The 23,462-nt window shown below is 43.0% G+C and overlaps 1 protein-coding gene across 3 annotated transcripts in view; it reads right to left on the bottom strand.

The window, feature by feature from the left end:
• The window catches only part of RYR3 (ryanodine receptor 3), a 508,007-nt gene that overhangs the window by 130,872 nt on the left and 353,673 nt on the right, over positions 1–23,462 (bottom strand). For all 3 annotated transcript variants that reach the window (XM_084861661.1, XM_084861660.1, XM_084861662.1), the window contains exons 39-43: positions 19,215–19,488; positions 17,603–17,717; positions 15,976–16,105; positions 14,502–14,605; positions 11,483–11,618 (exon numbers count right to left, since the gene is read on the bottom strand). In XM_084861661.1, coding sequence (XP_084717787.1) covers positions 11,483–11,618; positions 14,502–14,605; positions 15,976–16,105; positions 17,603–17,717; positions 19,215–19,488 — 759 coding nt within the window. The remainder of the gene's footprint in view (positions 1–11,482; positions 11,619–14,501; positions 14,606–15,975; positions 16,106–17,602; positions 17,718–19,214; positions 19,489–23,462) is intronic.

Below are 23,462 nucleotides of genomic sequence, written 5' to 3'. Positions count from 1 at the left end.
CCAGCCCAGACTGAGGCAGGGGGCATGCCTTGAGGTCCCCTGTCAAGCCCTGCCAGGTGGGGGACATGGCCTGAGATCTCCTGTCAAGGCCCGCTGGGTAGGGGGCATGGCCTGAGGTCCCCAGTTAAGCCTCACCAGGTGGGGGTGAGGGGACTCAGCCTCAGGTCCCCTGGCCCAGCACTGGGAGGGGGGCACAGCCTCAGGTCCCCCATCAATCCCTGCTGGGCAGGGGGGCACGGCCTGAGTTCCTTGGACCCAGCACTGGGGGTGCACTTTGAGGTCCCCCGTTAAACCCTGCTGGGTGGGGAGCATGGCCTGAGGTCCCCTGTCAAGTCCTGCCAGGCAGGGGGGCATAGCCTAAGGTCCCTTGGCCTGGTGCTGGGGTGGGGGAGCATACCTTGAAGTCCCCAGTCAAGCCCTGCCAGGCAGGGGTGTGACCTGAGGTCCCCCAGCCTGACGCCAGGGAGAGGGGGCACAGCCTGAGGTCCCCTGTCAAGCCCCATGAGGGTAGGGGAGGGCATAGCCTCAGGTCCCTGATGATTGCTTGTTAAGGCTCCTTATGGGAACTTGGCTTCAGCTGTGGATGCAGCCATCTTTGTGATGGAGTGATGGTCAATTAGCATATTCCCTCTTTATTAGAAAGGATACGTATGCATAAAATTTACCTTAACAAGTAGCAGGCTAGAATAGTAAGCATTCATTATCTTACAGTTACTGTAGGTCAGGAATACTAGAGTGACTAAGCGAGGCTGTGAGATATAGTCAAGATGCTGGCCAGGTCTGCAGTCTTCTGAAGGCCTGACTGGACACGGAGGATCAGCTTCCACACTCACTCACATGGATGTTGGCATGAGGCCTCAATTCATCACCATGTACACTGCTCCACTGGGAGGCTTGAGTGCTCTCATGGCATGACAGCTGGATCCCCACAGAGCAAAAGCCCCAAGAGGGGGAGCTGGAAGAAGTCGCAATGCCTCTTACAGTTTTGATATACATCATTTCTGCCACGTCCTATTCATTAGAAGTGATTCTCTGTGTCCAGTTCACACTCAGCAGAAGAAGCAGGCTCCATCTTTTGGAGAGAGGGGCACTGAAAAATCTATATGCACATCAGGGAAGTTTTTCTATTTAATAACAATTTTTATGAATCAACTTAGAAGTGTTATGAGTAGAGCATCAGTATGGGAACCAAGAAAACATGTGCTTTCAGTCTAGCCTTTTAGCAAATCACGGTGAGAGTATGTACCCTGCACAATCTCACTGAGTCTTATCTGCACTGTTGTGATGTTCATGCCTCTTCTAGGTTTAGAATGAGTCTATTAGTTTAACTAATATGCAGAGATTTCTCCTGTAATGTCCAGGATTCACAGGGCTGAGCTTGCTGTCCAAATGCTTGAAATTAGCTTGTGCTCATCTCCCCATGAACTCATTCTTGAACACATTTGATGGTCTTACAGCCCTGGAGACCCAACCTTATGTCCCAGCCATAGTCCTTCTTGGTCCAGAGGTTTGCCTGCTGATATCCTTTCTTTTTAAAAAATTACTCAATTTTTTTCAATTTCATAATTTAAATTGTGCAATTTGCAGAAAAGCTCAGATAAAGTGATGGAGGGATACTTAAAGAAAAGCACCAAAAACTCAACATATTTGAAAGCAAATATTCTTAGTCATAGATAAACTAATAGTTTACTACTTTCAAATGTTTTTGACCCCCAAAACTTATCAAGTAGCACATATATCTATCCTTACAGTATCATTTTTTATCTTAAGAATAATGAAGCTAGCTTTTCTACCATGTGAGAACACAGCAAAAAGACACCAGATTTGCTGGTGACTTGATCTTTAACTTTGTAGCCTCTACAATTATAAGAAATAAATTTCCATTTTTATATAAAAATAAGAATAATGAAGCTAACACTGAAATTTCTGATGTTAAAATAAGAGGGACTCCCCTCCCACATTAATCAGCTTATTTAAATATTGTACCAATTATTTAAGTTGTCAGGATGGAAATACTTGTGGATCAGCTAGCCTTTACCAGTGTGCTCTTCAACTTAGCTCTTCACACTGTCATCAGCATCATGGAGTTTGATGAGACATGGACCACAATGCTCAAAAGGCTTTGAAAAAAATAGGCTATGAGTTTTATACTGAGTTTGCTATTGAAATTCTTTGCCACTTGAGCCTTATTTTATCTGAATCTCAGGTTCAGATTTAAGCCAATTAGGTTGGCTCTACCAACTGACCCAGGAAGTCATTCATTGATTAGTGAATAGTGGGGGATACAGAAGGCAGCCTGCAGGAGAAAGGAACTAAAGTGCAACCACTGCTGTTAATTAGAGAGGGGATCATGGGAAAGAATTTCCAAAGGCTACAGAAGGTACAGAGACTGGCATGATTAGAAGAGAGAGAGAACATTTTCTTCTTAATTACCTGTAGCTTAGCAGGCTGGACTACCAAACAAATCCACTGTAGGGAAGATGAATATTGACCCTGAGGGCATTTTTCAAGGGAGTGAGAGATCTGAGGTAAATTAGGTTTGCCCAAGGGCTTACAACAATGCTTTTGCTTGAGTTCCAAAAAGAATAAAGTTTCATAACAGTGTGACTGTTCACAGTGACTTTCTTCAAAGGCTCTCAACACTGTCTTCACATTACTGTCTTCTTTTTCACATTCCCAAAACATTGTATGGAAATGGAATGATTGCTATTTTACCCTGAAGCAGTTATTCTCACCACAGGGATGATTAGTAGGGATGCAATGGTTTTCTTTTTAGACCATCACTTTCCTTAATCTCTATATTCTAACTATAGTCCCTGTTTTAAAGTCCTTTACCTGAAATGCTCTTTTCCTCCTCATTCCCTTGATATAAACCCTTGATCTAGGTTAACTCAATTTCATCCTTCAGAGCAAGCTTGTTCTTGGAAGTCCCAAAGGACCTGGTCTTTTCAAACATCTGTTCCTCTTCCTTGAAGCATTGAACTCAAGTATAACTAATTAATTGTTTGTATCTGTTTGTGTCAGTTTTTCTCACTAGACTCTATATCTAATAAGAGCAAGGCATTATGTCTCTGTATGTTTAAGCATCTTGGTAATGCCTGACATATAACAAGTACTCAGAAAATATTTTCCAAACAAATGAAAAGACTCCATTGAGACTCAAAATAGAAGCTTGAAATGATTGGATGGAAAGTGGAGGGTGACCATGCATCACTACATCATCAGGCCAATTATTAGCCTCTGTTTACAAGAACCTGATTTCTCAGATTTCAGTTAGTCCTAAGGAAGTGAACATATCCTCACTCAAGTCCCAGTGCATTAAGGAAAATCACTGGGGGCCCAGCAGGAACGAATCTAGAGATGCTCTCATTTAGTTAATTTAGAGAATCACAAGGCAGAACTGATGGTCAGAACTCAATACTTTTTTTTTTAAGTTCCAACTTTAATATGGTGGTAGGAAATTTGTATAAACAAATTAATAAAAGTAGTTAAGACATAAAATAACCCTCTTAGTGCTTGGGAAGGGAGCTAAAGGTGTGCCAATGCCAGTAAATTTACTGTGACAGAATAGGAAAAATAGGGGTTGGTGGCACATTTGGTCATTAATCCAATCACTCATTGAGCCTGTATCACATGCCAGAAGCTGATCCAGGAACAATGGGCAAGTAGTGAAGACGACAGTTAAGCCTGGATAACAGAATGAGATGAGTGGAACAGGGCCACCCCAGCAGATCCACAGGCCTACAGTAGAGCTTTCCAGCCAATTTGCAGGTATCTGAGCAAAAAACACATGCTTAAAGTATATGTCAGTGAGATTATGAAGTTGTTTGTTGTATAGCAGAGGCTGATTGATACAGGGGTGAGAGCAGAAGTGGGGAAACCAGTTTCCCTGCAACTGTAGTGGCCTAGGTGGAGGATAATGATAGCACGGGGCAGGATGTGGACAGTGGAGGTGGCAAGAAGTCAGGAGATTTCAGGTGTATTTTAGGCGTTGAATCAACAGAATTCTTGATGGATTGAATGTGGGGAAAAGGGAAAAAGTTGAATTAAGGATGCCTTCTAAGATTTGATTTGAATATCTGCAAAGTTAGTTGAGCTAGTAAGAGAGAAGTCAAATCTATGAGAAGAACATGCTTGAGTTGATAATTATAAATTCAGCTTGTAACATGTACAGAATTTGAGATGCTTATTCAACTGCCAAGTGGGAATATCAAATAGGCTACTGGATACACAAGTCTAAGGCTCAGGGAAAAGGAAAAGGTCAGAAACGTACATTTAGGGGATGATCTGTATTTATGTGAAATTTGAAACCAACGGACTAAATAAAAATTGCAGTGTAGAATGACACAGTAATAAAAAAATTACAGAGGCCAATATTCAATCCCAGAATCATGCTACAATTTTGCCAAGGTGTCTAGAATTTGGGGATCCTATGAATTTTTCACTAAGTATGAAATAAAACTTGGTTGATATGGGAGCCTGAAATCAGAACTGAGGAATGCTCTGAAAGAATAGAATCCACCTATTAAAAATGGGCATTCTCATCGCATTGATAAAACTAACTGTGATGAGCTCATGCCATTTTGCGTGGATAGTTTTAATGCAGCAGTTTTTGTACTGCTTTACTATTTCATCTAAAATGCACAATTTTATTTAGGTATCAGACTTTATTTACCATTCTTATCAGTAAAATGACTGATAAAGAATTCATATACACATATGGGTTTTGGATGTCTGAGCCCACTGCCAAGCTGCTCAGCCACTCTCCTGCTGGAACCAGACAGGGAGCTGTGGTGAAGAACTGCTGCGCAATTTATTGAGCATGAAAAGAACATGGCCAAACATCTTTTCCTCAGGCACAAACTTCCTGATTTCGGTTCTCTGGGCATTGGTTTGCTATTGTCCTCTTTGAGTAAATTATTTTCTGTTACTTGTGTTGTTTTGACTACTTATTTCTGGGATTTGGTGCTCTTTTATTTTGAGATTTTATAGATGGAGTCACAGTTCCTTGTCTTTGTGTCTATAAGCCTTTACCTGACCTCACTGAATGATTTCCTTCACCTTCTCAGGCACAGAGATTCAAGAGGTCCAGTGGGAGAATGAAGGAAGTGGGGAAGAAGAGAATGCACATGTCTTATAATAGGTGAGAAGGTGTAACATAGATGTTAAGTACCCATACTCCACTGGCCCTATCTCAAATATGTCTCATAGTCTACCTTCTCTTCTTACTCTTGAGTACAACACTGTTATTCATAACTGTTTTAAAATATTTAAATATTTACATAGGCCAATGTTTTGAAAATTTGCTGAATCTTTCCAACTGTATTGTAAATTTGAGAATAAGCCTAACCATCCCCAGTCTTTAGTACCAATCATACTGAAGAATGGCTATTATATCCTTTCCTACTCTAAAAACATGAATACATAAGCAGAAATGAACCAGTGGATTCTTTTAAGCATCTGTACTGACTATGCCCTTCAAAGCTAATGTGCTATTTTTGTACACTTGTCCCTAAAATAATTTTCTAGCTTTATTGAGATAATAGAGGCCTGTATATGAAAATTTGTGCACTTGGGGGGAGTGTCCCTCAGCCTGACCTGCAACCTCTCACATTCTGGGACCCCTCAGGGATGTCCACCTGCTAGTTTAGGTCCACTCCCCGGGGGATCGGGCATAAGCTGGCAGTCAGACATTCCTCTGGCATCCTGGGAGCCCTTGGGGGATGTCCGACTGATGGCTTAGGCCCACTCCCTATTGGACAAGCCATCAGTCGGACATCCTTAACACTGCCAAGGAGGCAGGAGAAACTCCTGTCACCATTGCTCTGCTCGTAGCTCTCAGCCCAGCTTGTGGCTGAGTGGAGCTTTTCCTGTGGGGATTGACCACCAGGGGGCAGCTCCTGCATTGAACATCTGCCCCCTGGTGGTCAGTGCATGTCATAGCAACTGGTTGTTCCTGGTCATTCTGCTGTTAGGGTCAATTGGCATATTATCCTTTTATTATATAATATAAGATAGTTGACATATCCTAAAAGATTTATGTCTCCCAACTTAAAGGCCCATCAGTATGATCTCCTCACACTGTTAAATTGTGTCAATTTCTTTCTTCAAGACATTATTCAACACTTGCCTTCTTGCCCAGACATTCCTAGATTCACTCTACCAGATTCCAATAAGAACCATCAGTTTTGGCATGCCAACAATCATGTGCGCCACTATGTAGGTAGGTGTGGTTGATAACAGAACTTTTAGTCATTATCTTATATATATTTCTGATAATTCAACTTAGGTTTGCTCTGTTTCCTGCTTTAATTTATAACTGACACCAAGGCAGAACTTGTAGAGTATGTCTCTTCTCAGTTCTCATAGATTCTCATAAAATCTTCACATGTCATGTGATGGATGTACAAATTATGATCACTGATGATAAATCTGCCCAGAGAAATTCAGCAAAGCTAAGAGATACTATGTTTTCAACAACAAAGTTTGTAGCCTGGGGAATATATCACTGAAACACTCCAAGGATTCAAAGAAGCACAGAAGAACTCTTTCCTTCTTCTTGCAGATTAGTAAGAAATCTATTACTTCTTGGAAGATATGTTAGGAAGGGATTAATCAGGCACCCAGACATATCTGAGTCTACATTGATTATAGAATTTGCAACTGCCGAGTAAATAGAAGCTTCTGAACTTCATTATTCTCAGTTAAACACATCCCAAGGCTTCCAGCTAGCTAATAAAAATAAAGTAGATAAATTATATACTTCATAAAGTTCTTTTAAAGACAAATCTTGTTTAAGAAGATTTAATACAAACATTAAGAATGACTAGGAAATAATGTTAAAAATAAATTTCAAATTTTGTTACTTTGATAGAGCAAGAGCTTTGACTTGGCTTTTAAAAAATGTGTTTAAGAAAGCATTAGCACCAAACAGTAATTTAATAATGCCACAGTTTATTTTTGACAAGCTCAAAGGAAAAAAAAAATGCTGTTTCTCCTTGTTCATTATGGAGACAGTGCTACCAAGACAATACTGCATAATGATTAGACTGTTGTTTGGTCCCCTAGGGCCTATTTCTTTCACCAGGTGGGGAAAGTTTTCTGTCATTATTTCTTCAAATATGTTTCCAATATCTTGCTCTCTCTCTACTTCTGGCACCCCGATAATTCAGATGTTGGTATGCTTGAGGTTGTTCCAGAAGCTCCTTACATTGTCTTTATTTTTGGATTCTTTTTTTTTCTGGTTGGGTTTTTTTTTTTTTTTTTTACTTCTTTGTATTTCATATCTTTGACTTTATTCTTGGGATCCTCTAGTCTGCTGTTGGATCTCTGTATATTATTCTTTATTTCAGTCAGTGTATGCTTAATTTCTGATTGGTCCTTTTCATATCCCTGTGGTCTCACTAAATTTCTCAGAGGTTTCTAGAAGATTTTTGAGTGACCTTATAACTGGTTTTGAACTCTACATCCAGTAGTTTGCTTTCCTCCATTTCTTTCATTTGTGACATGTTTCTTTGTCTCTGCCTTTTGGGTACTTCCCTGTGTGATAGAGTGGCCTTTTGTGCTAGGTGTTCTATAGGGCCCAATGGCTCAGCCTTTCCAATTATCTGAGGTGGACACTCTTGGTGCACCCCTTTGTGTGCTGTGTGCATAGTCTTGTTGTAGTTAAGCCTTAATTGTTGTTGGTATCACTGGGAGGAATTCACCTCCAGCTCAATTGGCTGTGAGGACCAGCTGTGTCTATAATGAGAGAACTATGGTGCTGGAGACACCCTTATAGTGCAGGACTTGCCTCAGTGGGGCTTTGGTGCTCACTGAGTGTGTTGCTTATGGATGTGAAGAGTTGTAATCTGTTATGGTCTTACACTGACCTCTGGGTACAATGGTTCTTGGATTTCCAAGGAGGTGCAAAGTCAGCCACTGCTTGAGACTACCCAGCAGGAGTTACAGAGAGATCTGCAGATTCCTCCTATTTGTTTGGGATTTGGAGGTGCCCAGATGAGGCCCAGCTGTGAAGCAATGCAGGCTGCTGCTGCAGTGCCTTAGGCCTTCTTTTGGACATTTGGACTCTCTGACCCAGCTGCAGTTTGTTAGGTTTTAGGTTGCAAGAGTGATAGGCCATTCATATACAAAATATGCTGCTCACAGCTTGGGTGGGGTTGTAAATTGGGTGGGGCAGGGTCTCAGGGAATCACGTGGGTGGAGCAAGCATCAATGGCTGCCAGTCCACCCTGCCCCGGAGAGGTACCCGGGTCTCTGTGTCCCACGGCCCCATGCAGGAACAATGATCACTGTGAGCACCTCTGAGAGAAAGCCGCCCTTGTCTTCCTGCCCAATGTCAGACAGTCCAGTTTCTCCATGTATGAGTCTGTGTTCCCAGAGTCTCTCCTAGAGCTGGAGTTCAGAGCAATCTGGAGCTTGTATCTCTCTCCTGATTGAAAACAACAGTGCACCCAGTTGCCAGCCCATTTCATGTGCCTCCATGCCTCCGCACTTCCGCACCTCCTACCAATCTCAATGCACTTTTTTCTTTCCTTATAGCTGTAGAAATTCCACTCAACCATGTTTTCTATAGTTCTGGATGATATTTGTTTTGTCTTTTAGTTGGAGTTTTGATGTGGTTGTAAGAGGCAGCAAGTACAGGTGTTTACCTATGCTGCTATCTTGGTTGTTCTCTGTAATTTCTTTTACATGTATCTTTTACATTCCAATCCTACTACTACCATTATAACTCATAAGCTTGTTATCCAAACCTGAGTCTAGAAGTAGCCAGTTTTCCTGTTAGTAATTTTTTTTTTTTTTTGTAAAAAGATCTCCAAGTTCTCTGCACATTGAATCAAAACTAAACATTCCAGGTTGGCATTTAGGTTTTCCCCAAAGGAGCTGCCCAGCAGGCCTACCTTTTAAAAGACATCTTTTACTAGAGTCATTCATGTATCTACCTATCCTCTAGACCAGTGGTAGGCAAACTCATTAGTCAACAGAGCCAAATGTCAACAGTACAACGATTGAAATTTTTTTTGAGAGCTAAAATTTTTAAACTTAAACTTCTTCTAATGCCACTTCTTCAAAATAGACTCACCCAGGCTGTAGTATCTTGTGGAAGAGCCACACTTAAGGGGCCAAAGAGCCACATGTGACTCACAAGCCGCAGTTTGCCGACCATGGCTCTAGACTAATAGGACACTGTGTTTCCTGAGCATAACATGCTTTAACCTTCCAGTCACTGTTCATGCTCATCCCCAGCTGGATCACCTCTCCTACATCTCTGTCCCTAGACATTTGATCCCTTTAAAGCTTATCTGTAACATCACCACCTTCATGAGGCCTCTTATGATCTTCTCAAGAAGAAGGGAGTTACCCCTCAGGAAGCCTTCCAGCCCTCTGTCTGTGCCTTACTCCACTGAAAATTTTTTGAAAGCAGATGCTAAAATTATTTGCTCAAATCAAATGTGTCTTAGTATTACAGAGACATAATAAACATGAAAAACAAATTGCACGTATCTTCTGATTGACCAACTTGCTAGAGCTAGCTGCATTATGAAATGGCACTGTAGTCTCTAAGGGCATAAAACAACTTACTAGCAAAGGGGACAGACTGACATTTTGGTCTAGAGTTTATGTAACCAGTAGAAGAAATCCAGAAAGGAACATAGCCAATGGATTCCTTTGCCTTCTTAACCTATACAGACAGTCCCACTAAATGAGTCAATAAAGTTCTTGATTGGTCCTGTCTTTTTACATAATTTGATGAGCGTTATGCATCCTCAAAATATACTTTAAGAAAATTCTCTTTATTACTGCAGTGACGGCATTAATTTTGGGCATGTGACCACTTGGATAGGAAGTAGAACAGACATAGAGGCTATTCTGAAACTAGTCCCAAAGAAAATGGAATCCAGCAGTTCTGGTGATGAACAGATAGGGACAGACAGAAGCAAATATAGGCGATTAAGAACTAGGCTGGATGAGATCCAGAGGAACAAAATACAAACATCTCAAAATCTGTGACCCAAGCAGAAAAAGGGAAAACTAGGCAAATGGAAATTATTCAAATGTTAAGAATAGATTATATTATAGTGTAGGAAGGTAAGCACATGGGATGGGGTGAAGAGAAATGAGAAAATAACATCTATACATATAAAAACCAAGCAACTGGAATGACCAGAATGACCTTTGCTATGATGCACACTGCAGAGGCCAACTGGCCTGATCAGTGCTCCAACAGCCCGTGCCACCCCCTCTCCCCCAAATCCCAGCTGGCTCCACCTCATATCACCCCTTTCCCCATTAGATCAGGGCCAGCCAACCTCCCACATCCCCTCTCCCCTGCCATCCTAGCCCTGATCAGCCCCCATCAAGATGGGCCAGCCAGACCCCACCTGTGCATGAATTTATGCACTGGGCCTCTAGTTGAAGGTTCTATCATGTCAATATATTTTGAGGTAAATTATTATACTTAAAACAACTCTTATGATTGCTTATTAGCTGCAATTGCTTTTTTAAATCACTTAATAAGCCCAGTTGGATTTATTAGCCTGCAAGACCAAACTGGGAGAAGGAAGAATGATCATAACAATAATGTTAAAACAAGTGAATGAGTATTATAACAGAATCATCTTGGAATAGAAGGTATATTTTCAAGAAAGCAGTCCAATTATTTATACAATACCAGCACATTATAGGCTAGGGCAAGTACAAATTTTTAAAAAATATATTTTACTGATTTTTTACAGAGAGGAAGAGAGAGGGATAGAGAGCCAGAAACATTGATGAGAGAGAATCATTGATCAGCTGCCTCTTGCACACCCCCTACTGGGGATGTGCCCACAACCAAGGTACATGCCCTTGACCAGAATCGAACCTGGGACCTTTCAGTCTGCAGGCCGACGCTCTATCCACTGAGCCAAACTGGTTTCGGCAGTACAAAATTTTTGTAGACTTGGAATTCACTAAATATGGGAGGTGACTTGCACTAAGAAGAATATTTAGTGTTGCTAAAGCAATTTGTTTTTCTATGGAGTTAAGTACCTTTTATAGTTATTTAGTTATTTTTTATTTCCATTGCTAATTTATTCATTAGCCATCATTCCATCCATCCATCCATCCATCCATCCATATATCTAATAGTCTAAGGATCTGGAGGCATCTCTGCATTTAACTCTGTGAACTAGTAAAGTAAGATGAAGATAATAAGTCCCTCTTTTATTGATAGAAGAGATACAGAGAGCTGATAAGCCCAAGCCCACAGAGTAAGTTTCTTGCTGCATCTGGCACTAGAACTGAGTACTCAGTCCACTGGATGCTTCTCTTAGTCCTCGTCTGGCCTGATTTTCCCTAATATCTTTCCACCATCTGCCACCTGCCTGTAGGTATCTATCATCTTTATAAATAGGAAGCAATGCAACGGATCTTCTTTTCCCATATTTACCCACAACTGTGCCCTCATTGGTCTAAAAGGCATAGAACCCTTGGGACTCACTGTTCACGAAGACGGCAAACCTCAGGAAGGACAGGTACCGCTCCCCTTCAATGGGGTTCCACCCGACGTCAGGGTATCCTTTGGCCAGCAGCATGGGGCAGCTCTGGAGGCCACAGCCTGCCAAGTAAGTCACCACCTGCCAAGAACAATACAAAAGTAAGTGCCCAAGGTTTTTACAAAATAGCTTAAGTACTGTGCAATTCTGGGACCGGAAGGCTTTCATTCCCTTAAAAGCTAGAGAGAGCCCAACACTTTTAAAGCAAGTAATTTAGTAGATTTGAAGCCAGAACCTCCAATTCATTTTTGTTTCCAAGTAATCAAATGACTGATGATCACCCTCGTGTCTGAGAACACCATGTGCTATCCACTCCCTGGTTTTCCCTGTCCTGGCACAAGGGAGCTGCCTTTTAAAAATAGGCCTACCTAGGCACACCTGGGGAGACAGAGGTGGATCTAGGCTGGCCAGGTACACTTGGCCATGGGATCTCATGACCAAATATCCAGTCACTGGTCGACTCTCAGTGGGCCTTTAACTAATCAAGTTCTGCATCAACAACAGTTACCCAAGGGAAAAGCCAAGAAATGAAGGTTGGGGTAGAGAGGCTGCAGCCAGTGATAGATTAGGACTAGTAGTGTTTCCTTTGCTTCCAGATTACCAGACACCAAAAGATCTCAGCTCTGTGATTATGTAGAATATTAGAACCTGCCCAATTTAGAAGGTGTCAAGCAAAAGCCTGGCAAATAGACATTTTTCTTGACATTCAGTTGTTATTCTAATATAACCTTGGATATTTTATGTATACAGGGAGAAGAGGAAAATCCACGGGACTGCAAAATCCTCCTAGTCAGGAATGGTGTATTTTTCATTTTTTAACCTCCACGGTCTTTAACCAATGTCACCCGGACAAATTTATTACAAAGTAAAAATCCCCAGGGTCTGGCGCATATTAGGTGCTCAATAAGTGTTTGTCAAGTGAATAACATATTTGCTGATGTCAAACACTTGAACTCAGTTTGCAAGAATAATGAATCAAAGTCAAAACCCAGTAAGAAACTATCGTCCTTCTTAAACCAATAAGGAAACTATTCTGTTTAGAGTGTAGAATTGATTTGGCCTTTAAAATGTCAGGAAAAACATCAATCAAGGCAGGAATTAGGCAGAGTTTTCAATATTAGGGACCATTTCATTGGCCCCTAAAATAAGTGCGCTTGTGTGTGTGTATATGTGTTTGTGTGTGTGTTCTTGTTGTTGCTGTAGTTCAGTCTTAAGGGACATAATTTCTGCTGTGTTCAAAAGAGGGAAGGAATTGCAGCATTTATTGGCCCTTTCTCCATCTCTCCCAGGAGCAAGCTTGGGAAATTTCCTGACAGTGGTCTAAACTAAGTCTGTGCACTGTGCTAAGCTGCTGGAACCACTTGAAAGGGGGTGGCACACCTCATCATCCCCTTTGCAGATTTTCCTAAGTCCCTGCTTCTTCCCCCTCCCCCCAGTCCCCTGGCCTCCATTGATATATCTGCACCTTTCAAGAGAGGCTCGGGGTCTTTGTTGAGCAGTGTCATTTGAAAAGATGAATGTGGCTGAGGAGGGGAACTGAGCACTACACCTTGTGGCCCTGTCTGGCTGTAAGAGAACCATTAGCTACCTTTTTATACAGGTGCCAGTTTTCACCTCACCACCTAAAATACTGCTATTTGTTACTGTTTAAATGTAAGAATAACAGAGTTCGAGTTAAGTCTGTCCCATCAGAGGCAGAGACTGTGGATGTACCTGGCACCATGGCACAGCGTTGGAATGTGTGTGTATATAAGGTTATCTTATTTTCTGTTCTAATCACTTCCTCTTATTGAAACCAGGCTGTGCTAAAATGCAAATCATGTGGTGCTGCTCCTCTGCTTGAAGACCTCCTGTGATTCCATTCCTCCTGGCTCTGAAGTGAGGCCCTGCCATTTCACTAGAGCATGGCCCCTGGGCCCAGATACTTTTGAAGCCTGGCTCTGACAACACTTACAAGCCCCACGACTTTGAAGATGCTGCCTAATCTCTCTCTGCCTCAGTTTCCTCTCCTGTCACTGGGGGCAATAATAAGATGGCGTGTTCCAAGGCTCACGTGAGGTAATTCAGAGTGGGGTGGCAAGCAGGGGTTCTGTAGGGCATACGCTTCTGTTATTAATTGTGATGGTAGCACAAAGTTCAATTCCTTCGTCATCCTGATCTCTCATTCCCACCATGCACTCTGTGCTCTTGTCATAGACAGCTCCCCCATGCCCAGGCACCCCATGCTCTCCTCTCTGAACCTCAAACACTCTGGCATATAGGTGATTAGCTCCTATTCACCCCTCAGCTCATCACTTGCTGAGTCTCCTTTCTGATCCCCTAGCTGGGGGATAGGAGCTGCTCTGACATATGCTCCCAAATTCACCCCTCAGGGGATGACCTCTGATTTGTCCCCCCTCACTAGGATGCACCTCCCCACACTCAGAGAACACACTGTGACTCTTGTTAGCTGCCCCGTCAAGGAAGCAGTGCCAGAGTGGGGTGGGGAGAGGTTGGGTGAGTCCGCCCTGGCCACCACCACCAGAGGCGCAGTTTATGGTCCCAGCGTGGGCAGCTCAGTTCTGTCTTATTTGTACATGGACAGGTCATGCATAGAATTTGTTTCCTTTATGCTGATTATACAGTTTTCTATCATGTCTTTCTGGAATGTGAGTATAAACTTGAGGACCCAGAACCTGATCGGAAACCACAGGTGCCTGGTAGTGTTCCATGTGGACCCGTGAGGCTGGGCCTCATGTACACAACTGTCCATATACTGTGCCTATGAGGAGGTTGGCAATCTCTGCCCACGGGAAACACTCTGATCCCAACTATCATGTGCTGCCAGCTACTCACATTCCACCCCTTTTCACTGAGGGTGAAGGAGGTTATAATGGAACTACTGAGCCTTTGGTCTGCAGCTGCTTGGCTTGGCTGCGCTGTACACAGGAAAGAGCAAGCACAGTGCCTCCCCAGGGCCGGTACCTTCTCGAGGTCTGGTTCCTCTAAGCCCAGTGCTAACTCATTGTTGTCCATCACGGAGGAAGCGGCCACATCTAGCGGCGTGGATCCCCTCATCGACGGGGAGGCTAAGAAAGGAGGAAAGAAAGAGAAAAAGGGACCAAGAGAACACCCTTTGCTGAGCTGAGACTGCAATGCACACAACTGGCCAGCAGAGGACAGCAAACACTAAACCTGGCTCAGATCACTATTCTCTGAGGGGACCTCTTGCCCAGTTTAAGAACAGTTCTATTTTCTTCCGTCCTCCCTCTCCTTGTAACCCCGCCCTCCCAAAACTGATTGAGTACAGATTAAGCTGGAAAATCAGTTCACAGGATCAACTGGGACCACGTATTTTCAAGTGCTTTTCTATTTTCAAGTGCTTTTCTAGCATGAAACTTCCATTTGATGATCACCCCACAGATGCAGATGTCGCTTGAACAACTAAGCTCAAGTGACTTGGCCATTTCTGGAGCCACCACCTAGAATTTAAAAATAGCCTCAAACAGCATTTGCTCATATAGTGATCAGGTCACCAATGTTGTCTGGTTTTTCGTTGTCTGGTCCTTAGGCCACAATTAAGAAAACCTTCAGGTGGCTTTTTACAAAAAGGTCGGTAGCCTGAGGTTGCAGTTGACAAATTGTAAGCCTGAAATTTCAGATTTCACGTGCACGGATGTGTGTATCTGCGCCACTTGGTTTACATGCAGAACACCGAGTGAGGCATGTGCTTGATGCTGCTTTTCTTGTGGTGGTGAGTTCACAGTGTTTATCCACCTTGCAGCTACAGAAAGCACTGGCTGGTTGGCTAATAGCCATGCTAATAACACATGCCGCCTACAGCCAGGCTGCCAGGAAGGGACTGCATCCATGACCTTGGTCTCATTAGCACTGCTCCGTGGTCCACTCAGTGGGCCGGGAGGAGCTGTGTTCCAGACTATATCTGCAATTTCAGGCAGCATTTTATAAACCTGGTCCCAAGAGAGAGGAGGTAAAACTGTACGACTATGCCCACAAACCTGTCATTGGTACTGGCTGGGAGCAACATCCCTACTCAATGGAGAACAGGGACATGGACTCGTTATTTCACTTGTTTTTAGACCAGGCAGGGGACCTTTTCCTATTAAAAAAATCCCACAAAGCCTGGCTGGTATTGCTCAGTGGTTGAGCATCAACCTATGAACCAGGAAGTCACGGTTCGATTCCTGATTAGGGCTCATGTCCGGATTGCAGGCTTGATCCCCAGTGTGGGGCATGCAAGAGGCAACTAATCAATGACTCACTCTCATCATTGACGTTTCTATCTCTCTTTCTCCCTCTCCTCTCTAATATCAATAAAAAATATTAAAAATAATCCCATAGAATGCATGTTGCTTCTTTCCTTTCACCTCCTGAGTAAGTGGTCAGCAGGGGGAGTGCCACCTCTGAGCCCCAATGTGGAAGTTACAACGTGACATACCTAGGCCAACACTGCTATTCTCCAGCAGGTAACTCAGGTGCTCAAACATGGCCTTCTGATTCTGCCGGCTAATTCGACAGAAATAGCAGAGGAAGCGGCAACAGCTAGCCACCATCTTTGGAAAAGCGATCTGTCGGGAGAAGTAGGAAGTGTCAGGAAAAGAATCTATCATGAGGTCTTTCCAGAAAGTCTGACTTCAAGGAGTCCTAGGTTGAAGTCTGGCAAGCTGTGAACAGTTTGGGAAAATAAGTTTTCTCCTTACTTTCAGCTTGTGCCAAGACTTATTCATAGGAGAGACAAGAGAGTGTACACCTAAGGAGAGGCTTCCAAAAATACTGACAGCGAGTTATAGCTCCTGAAATATCTTTCTCAAAGGAAACAGACATCAAACAAGAATCGCATTCAGGCTCAGATGCCACGTGGAATTGCACGACCCCACAGCAGACGATTGTTTCTAAGTAGGAAGGGGGCAGACAGGACTGTGATGGGAAAGTTCAGGCGGGAGATGGGTGGTCATAGACACATGAGGCCCAGCGCTAGGTCAAACCTGAGTCCTCTGGGTAAAGGCTGGCCCTCCAGTTGTGGAAGCCTCAAGGCATCCCCTTCTCAGTCTGTGAGCTTTCCCCAACGAGTTCTGTCCTTCTCTCCTATGAGCTCCTACAGCCCTTGTAACTGGGTTCACCCAACTGAGCACTGAGATGCCATCTTCTCTTACTGTTGACTGTGTTTGGCTTCTCTGCTGATCAAAGTAATTAGCATCTCCAGGGCCTGGCCTTGTCTTAGTTTTGATCCAATAGTGCTCAGTAAATGGTGTCAGAGTTAATTTTACTCAGGATCCTCGGAAGCCCTCGCTTTCCCCATTAGAAACATGGAGGCGCTCAAAGAAGCCATGTTCTGACACCTGCTCAGGCACCGAACCTTTGCTCAGGGATCTTCCGGAGAGAATCTACTTTCCCAAGAAGGCAGATGGGAGCAAGTGAGCTTGGCATCTGTTCTTCTGTCACACCCTGCCTCTCCATACTTGTGGGACCACTTTCCTAGGACCCCGGCTTTCTAAAATTTCCAGCCTATGTTTTGAAAACATACCCCACCTTCTGCTTTCAGAAGCTATCTGACTCTGAGGAGGACCCCAGACAAGTTGGGCCCTGTTCCCTCCTTCCTCCTTGCCAGCAGAAACTCCCCCTGACAGTAGGTACCTTATGAGGACTGGTCAGGACATCCTCAGGAGTGCGGCTCACAGAGGAAACCCGCACACTCCCAAGGGGATGCTGCCAGGATCGTTACTGAGATCTTATTCTCCTTTAAAACAGCCACCTGCTGACACAGCACAGGACACACCAGGCTCCTAAGTGGACCAAGAGGAATTCCAGCTGGGAGGAGGCTGGGCTGCACACAGCAGCTGAAAGCCAGCAGAACAGTGAGAAAAATGCCTGAGCTTCCGAGGCTGAAGCTCTTGCTCTGGCTGGAGGCCACTGAGCAGCATCGTCCAGCTGTGGGCTCCTTCCTGGCACTGTGACGCCCCCCCCCCCCTCCCTGGGAAGAATAGCTGAATCAATGGGCTCCAGCCATGTGCCTGCAAGCAGGTCGCCTCCTGTGTCCCCGCCCAGGGGTTGAGTTCTGGCATTACCTGAGATTTCTCTGCGCCCAGCACGTTCACCATCACCTCCATTACCGTCTCGTGCATGCCGAGGACGCGCATGAGGTTGGGGTGCTGGTAAAACACCTTGTTGTTCATTATGTCTCTAGGGTAAGGACCAGAGAGAGATGTCAGCTCGTGCTTACTTCAATGCTACGGAAATTCAGGGATGAGAACACACATGCACATACACACACTAATGGTGAATCAGTGTAAATGGGACAGGCTGAAAATATAGTAAGTTTGCACTAGGTCAGTGGGAACATGTGTGGGGTGTGTTTTTAACTGTTAGGAATAGTCTGTGCTCTTATCTCTAGTAAGGACTTGCTTTCTCTCTTTGAAGCATTTCCTTCTAATGACATAGTAAGCTCCATGGTCTTTGTACTTATAATACTTTTTTGGCAGCCTACATCACTGAATTTCCCTCCCTCCAGGTACTTTTTTTTCCTACTGTTGTCCTTATGTCTATGTCTCTATGTTTTCTTAACCATAGGGCTGTACCCCTTTTCTCAGGGCAATTTGTATTAGATAACAATGAGGACAGTGGTCCTCAGAATCCAATGTAAATTATCAACAAAAAAATGCAAAAGGAATTATGTTTTTAAGTAATTTAATAGAAATTCACAAAATAAAGCCACAGGAAAATCCGAGAGCCGGGGCAGCTGGTGACTTGGCTGTGTGATGTCTGGCAGAGGTTACCAATCCCTTGCCAGTGCTGCAGCCTCTAAGAGAAGACACCATCAGTTTTTATTGCTGCTATGTCTTCTGCAAGGGATGAGGGAGAGGCTGATTCGGTAGCTTTTCTATCTTTCCATAAAGTCCTTTCATTTCTACTGGATGACTCTTCTTTGGAAATGAGTTTGAGGAATGCACGCATACCCCCACCCCATCTGGTATCCTCAAAGTCTCTGCCCTGGGCCCTGGTGATAGAGGCTCAAGAGTGGTGGGTTGGGACAGTCAACAGCAGGAAGGCTGCAGTTCTAGTTCTTGATTTAAATAAAGTGAAACTGTGAGCTGGTCAGTGAACCTATTTAGGCCTTCATTTTTTCACCTGCAAAATGAGGTCTTTTTAATGTCTAAAATGCTATCCTTTTGACAACATGGCTTCTAAGGATGAGACACAAGCTATTGTTATGGGAAAAGGTATCACAGAACTGACAAAAATGACACTCTAGGATAACCCCGAGAAAGAAAGGTGTAGATAGTAATGTTTCAGAGGGAAGTCCCAGAACTTTTCTAGTCACAAGCAGATAGGCTCAAAAGGTGTCTCTCTTATTGGGTTGAACACTGTCCCTTCCTCTAAATTTTTTTCAGTGCTTTTCTGAGACTATTTGCATCAGATTTGAGCTATATAATTGTTTTTCTCCAAGACTCCTCTCCACTTCTTCTGGCAATGTCCCTTCACTCTGATTGGCAGGTAGCTTGGTCTGTCAGGTTATGAAAGGTGACTGCTGTGGCAAGGATGTAATCCCACAGGGGTGCCTACAGGAGGGGCACACAGAGATGGTATATGATTTGACTCTGGAGCACCCGTACAGCAAGGTAAACTACTTTTCCCAAGTGCTGTTCTTCGGAGACTTGCACTTCACCATGAATGACCTACCCCAGCCCATTGATCATGAGCAGCTCCTCTTCCTTGCCCATTCTGACGCTGAGGAGGCAGCGAATCTGGCCCAGGGCAGCCAGCAGGTAGATGGTGTCACTCACGGAGGCCTGGCTGATGGTGTAGGTCTTCCTCAGGGCCTGCAGCAGCTCCCCGATGCTGTCGTACTGCCTCCGGAGGAGGTTGAACATCATCCGGATTAGGTCTGCATCCTGGATCTGGTCCTCCTGGGCCCAGCGGATCATTGTCTGTGAGATGAGTTCCTTCAGTGTCGCTAGAAGGACAATAGAAAGGACCAGTACTGTGGCCAACCCAGCTCAGGGAGAGCTGTGTACCTCAGCTACTTTATTCAAGCATAAGACACATCATCAGCTGATCAAGGTTAACAATTTTTTTTTTTTTTAGAACAAAGCCGGAGGTATCATACTACCTTACTTTAAATTACACTACAAAGTGACTATAATCAAAACAGCATGGTATTGGCAGAAAAATAGACACACAGACCAATGAAACAGAACTAGAAGCCCAGAAATAAACCTATGTGTATATGGACAAATAATTTTTGACAAAGGAGCCAAAAACATACAATGGAGAAAAGAAATCCTCTTTAATAAATGATGCTGAGAAAATTGTAAAGCCACATGCAAAAAAATGAAACTAGACTATTATTTGCCCCCATATACAAAAATTATCTCAAAATGGATCAAAGACCTAAAAATAAGACCTAAAACAATAAATTACATAGAAGAAGACATAGGTACTAAACTTATAGAACTTTTTCTTAGAGAGAATTTTATGAATTTGAGGTCAAAGGCAAAGGAAATAAAGGCAAAAAAATTAATGTGACTATATATAACTAAAAAGCTTCTGCATAGGAAAAGAAACCATCAACAAAATTAAAAGGCAACCAATCCAATGGGAGGAGATATTTGCAAACAACAGCTCTGACAAGGGGTTAATATCCAAAATATAAAAGATTCATACAACCTATCACCAAAAAACAAACAATACAATTAAAAATGGGCAAAGGACCTGAACAAACATTTCTCCCAAGAAGACATACAAATGGTCAACAGATATATGAAAAGATGCTCAACCTCACTAGCTACCCTGTTTCCCCAAAAATAAGACAGTGTCTTATATTAACTTTTGCTCCCATAGGCCGATGCTCTATCCACTGAGCCAAACTGGTTTCGGCTACATTTTAATTTTATAAAAATCAAATTTTATCTTTATTTTTTACTAGAGGCCCAGTGCACAAATTCATGCACCAGTGGGGTCCCTCAGCCTGGCCTGTGTCCTCTCGCAATCCAGGACCCCTCGGAGGATGTCAGAGAGGCAGTTTTGGCCTGATTCCTGCAGGCCAGGCTGATGGCCTCTAGTATGCATATAAGATCTTTGGTTAATCTCTTACTGCCCTCCCCCTTCCCCCCTCCTCTCTTCCCTCTGAGATTCATCAGTCTGTTCCATGTTTCCATGCCTGTGGTTTCTGCTCCTGCATTGAGCATCTGTTCCCTAGTGTCAGTGCACATCATAGCTACTGGCCAGTCAGCCAGTAGTTTAGGCTTTTTATATATAGATATCATCATGTAATAAATACTAAAATGGGGCATGTGCAAGTGCCATGGGGTAGAGTGGGGAGTGATAAGTTCTGGTGGATTGAGGCAAGAGAAGAAGATGTTGGTTCTGCCTCTTTAGAGTTAAGCAATATTAAGCACTGGCATTTCTCCACCATAGGCACTACCTTTACATATGTAAAAAATACCACACACCACAACTGATTAGGCCATGCCATTGATTCAAGAATTGTAAGGGATGATATAAACATATAGATACATTGGAAAATAGAATGAAATGGATAAGAATACTCTGTCAGGCCTAAAGGCTTTGCATTTGGACCATCACATCCTGTACTGTGCTGCCCAGATCTCAGCAGTAGTCAGTGGGCATTGCATCGTGGACTACTTTCACAAGCGCCAAGAGAGAAAGACCAGTAGACTTTGAATTTGGAATTTCTTATGGCTCATACTAGTGCCCAGAAATACCACTGGTTGTACAAGGAAAAATTGCTGAAGTAGGACTCAAATCAGCTGTGGGACCTTCAGAGGTTGGACTAAATGGCCCTGAAAAGTGCTGATCGACACTAGTGTGGGAGGATGATCAGAAGGGTGAGGGAGAACTGAACAGGAGGAGAGATCAGAAGGTTCCCTACCAGAATGGCTGGGTAGGCACTGCTCACCCCTCCCCATGCCAGACATACTTCCGCAAAGTGCCATGACAGAGGTGAGAAATTCTGCTTTTAAATCATAATTCAATCTAAGTCTGGCTCTGCCTATAATATTTCTGCAAGATGTGAATGGCACCAACAGCCTGAATTCAGAGCTGGGAATAAAGGCAGAGCTCAGGGAACAATGAAGGTCACACAGTCTATCAGTGAAAGGACTGAGGATAAACTCAGACGGGTGCTTCATTGCCTGTGCCATTTCTAATAGTCTAGTTTTCTACCTTCATATACTATATATGGCAGGTGTCTGCTCTACATCCAATCTTGGTTCATCAGAAGGATATAAAAATAGAGCTCCAGAAGAGATCTAGATGTAAAAGATTAATTTAACTTACCACTGTGTCTATCAACACTGTGGGTATTTTAGGCTCAAATGGGAAACATAAGCTGAAAAACTGAAAAAATGGATACTGAAGTCAGAGAGTACAGTTAAAAGATGTTCCTAAGAGATCTCACTAGGCAGGTATTGCTGACTAATAGCTGTTAGGTTAGATGATATCTGAACCCCCTGGGGGGGGGAAGTTATTTATGGGCTAGACTGGGCTCCTCTCATAGCCTTATTTCCTCAGTAGCCAAATGTAGAATTTCCTTTCTCCTAGTTACTATTCACAGTAAGGAATGAAAGCGAGACAAAAACATAAACACTCTTGGACCCAACTTAAGTTTTTTTAGTCCTGTAAGTACAATTCCCCTTTTAGCCTACATTTTGGGCTGAAAGAATTATCGCCTCCACACTAACAAGCAAATTCTCTGCAGAAATAATACACATCATCACAGTCCCTGCCACACTTGAGAAACAACAATCAGAACTGTCAATCAATCTAGGTCCATCCTCTTTTCAACAGGGCATTTAGAGTTATAATGAAACTAAGTAAATACTAGCTTTTACTCAAACTGGCTTTCAGATTAATTCAGGATTTGGGTGAGCTCTTAGCTTCACAATGCCTTAAAAATCTAAATCAATATGTATAGTCCAGAATATGGAACATTTATGGCAAAATATCTCACTTGAGGGCAAATGAGAAAGGAAACAGCCCTTTGCCTGAAAAGATTGTGAGCTCTTAGCTTCACAATGCCTTAAAAATCCAAATCAATATGTATAGTCCAGAATATGGAACATTTTATGGCAAAATATCTCACTTGAGGGCAAATGAGAAAGGAAACAGCCCTTTGCCTGAAAAGATGGAGTGGGGATCACCCATAGGTTCTTTGTCCTTCAAGGTAAGAATAAGAGAATGGGATAAAGAAATATGAGTGGGAACAAAGCTCAGTTAAAAACATAATGTGACCTCAAGATCACGATAGAAAAAGCAAGACTCATCACTGTTGTGTTATTGATGGACAGATGTAATTCATTGAAGGCATGACACTGAAGGCTATTCTTGTTGGTTAGGCTTTCCAGATGTGAGACTGAGGTCCAGAAAGTGTGAGAAAGAATATTAAAGAAAGAAATAGGAAGAAAAGTGTGTGTGTGTATGTGTGTATGTATGTTGTAAGGAAACATTCCCAAGACCCCTGAAAAGCAATGTATTTTGTGGCCTGACATATGCTAGAGACCTAGCACCACCAAGCAAGTCTAGGTTGAATCAATGAATTTCTAAAGGTCTAAACCCTCTGAAACTGAAAATGGAGCTCTATACCACTGGCAATAATGCTACTGAAAATTCCTCAAGATTTTAATTAGCTCCCAAGATCCAGTGGCAGAACAGCATCAATATCAGAAGCTAGTAGGCTCTCCATGTATCTGCACATTTGAGGATTAAAATAGTTAATGCTTATAACCATGCCAGGCACATATTGTGAGCTTTATATAGGTTAACTGCTGTCTATATAGCAGTGATAAAATTGTGATCCACAGACCCTTGAGGTAAACAAGATCCTTTAGGCAGCTTGTAAGGCCAAATATACTTCCATAATAATTCAAAGGCATATTTTCTTTTTTCATTGTGCTGATAGCTGTTCTG

Source organism: Pipistrellus hanaki (assembly GCF_964339955.1).
Source record: "Pipistrellus hanaki genome assembly, chromosome: 1".
Classification (NCBI taxonomy): Eukaryota; Metazoa; Chordata; class Mammalia; order Chiroptera; family Vespertilionidae; genus Pipistrellus; species Pipistrellus hanaki.
The sequence above is the reverse complement of the archived record's forward strand: the minus strand, read 5'-3'. Positions and strand labels throughout refer to the sequence as shown.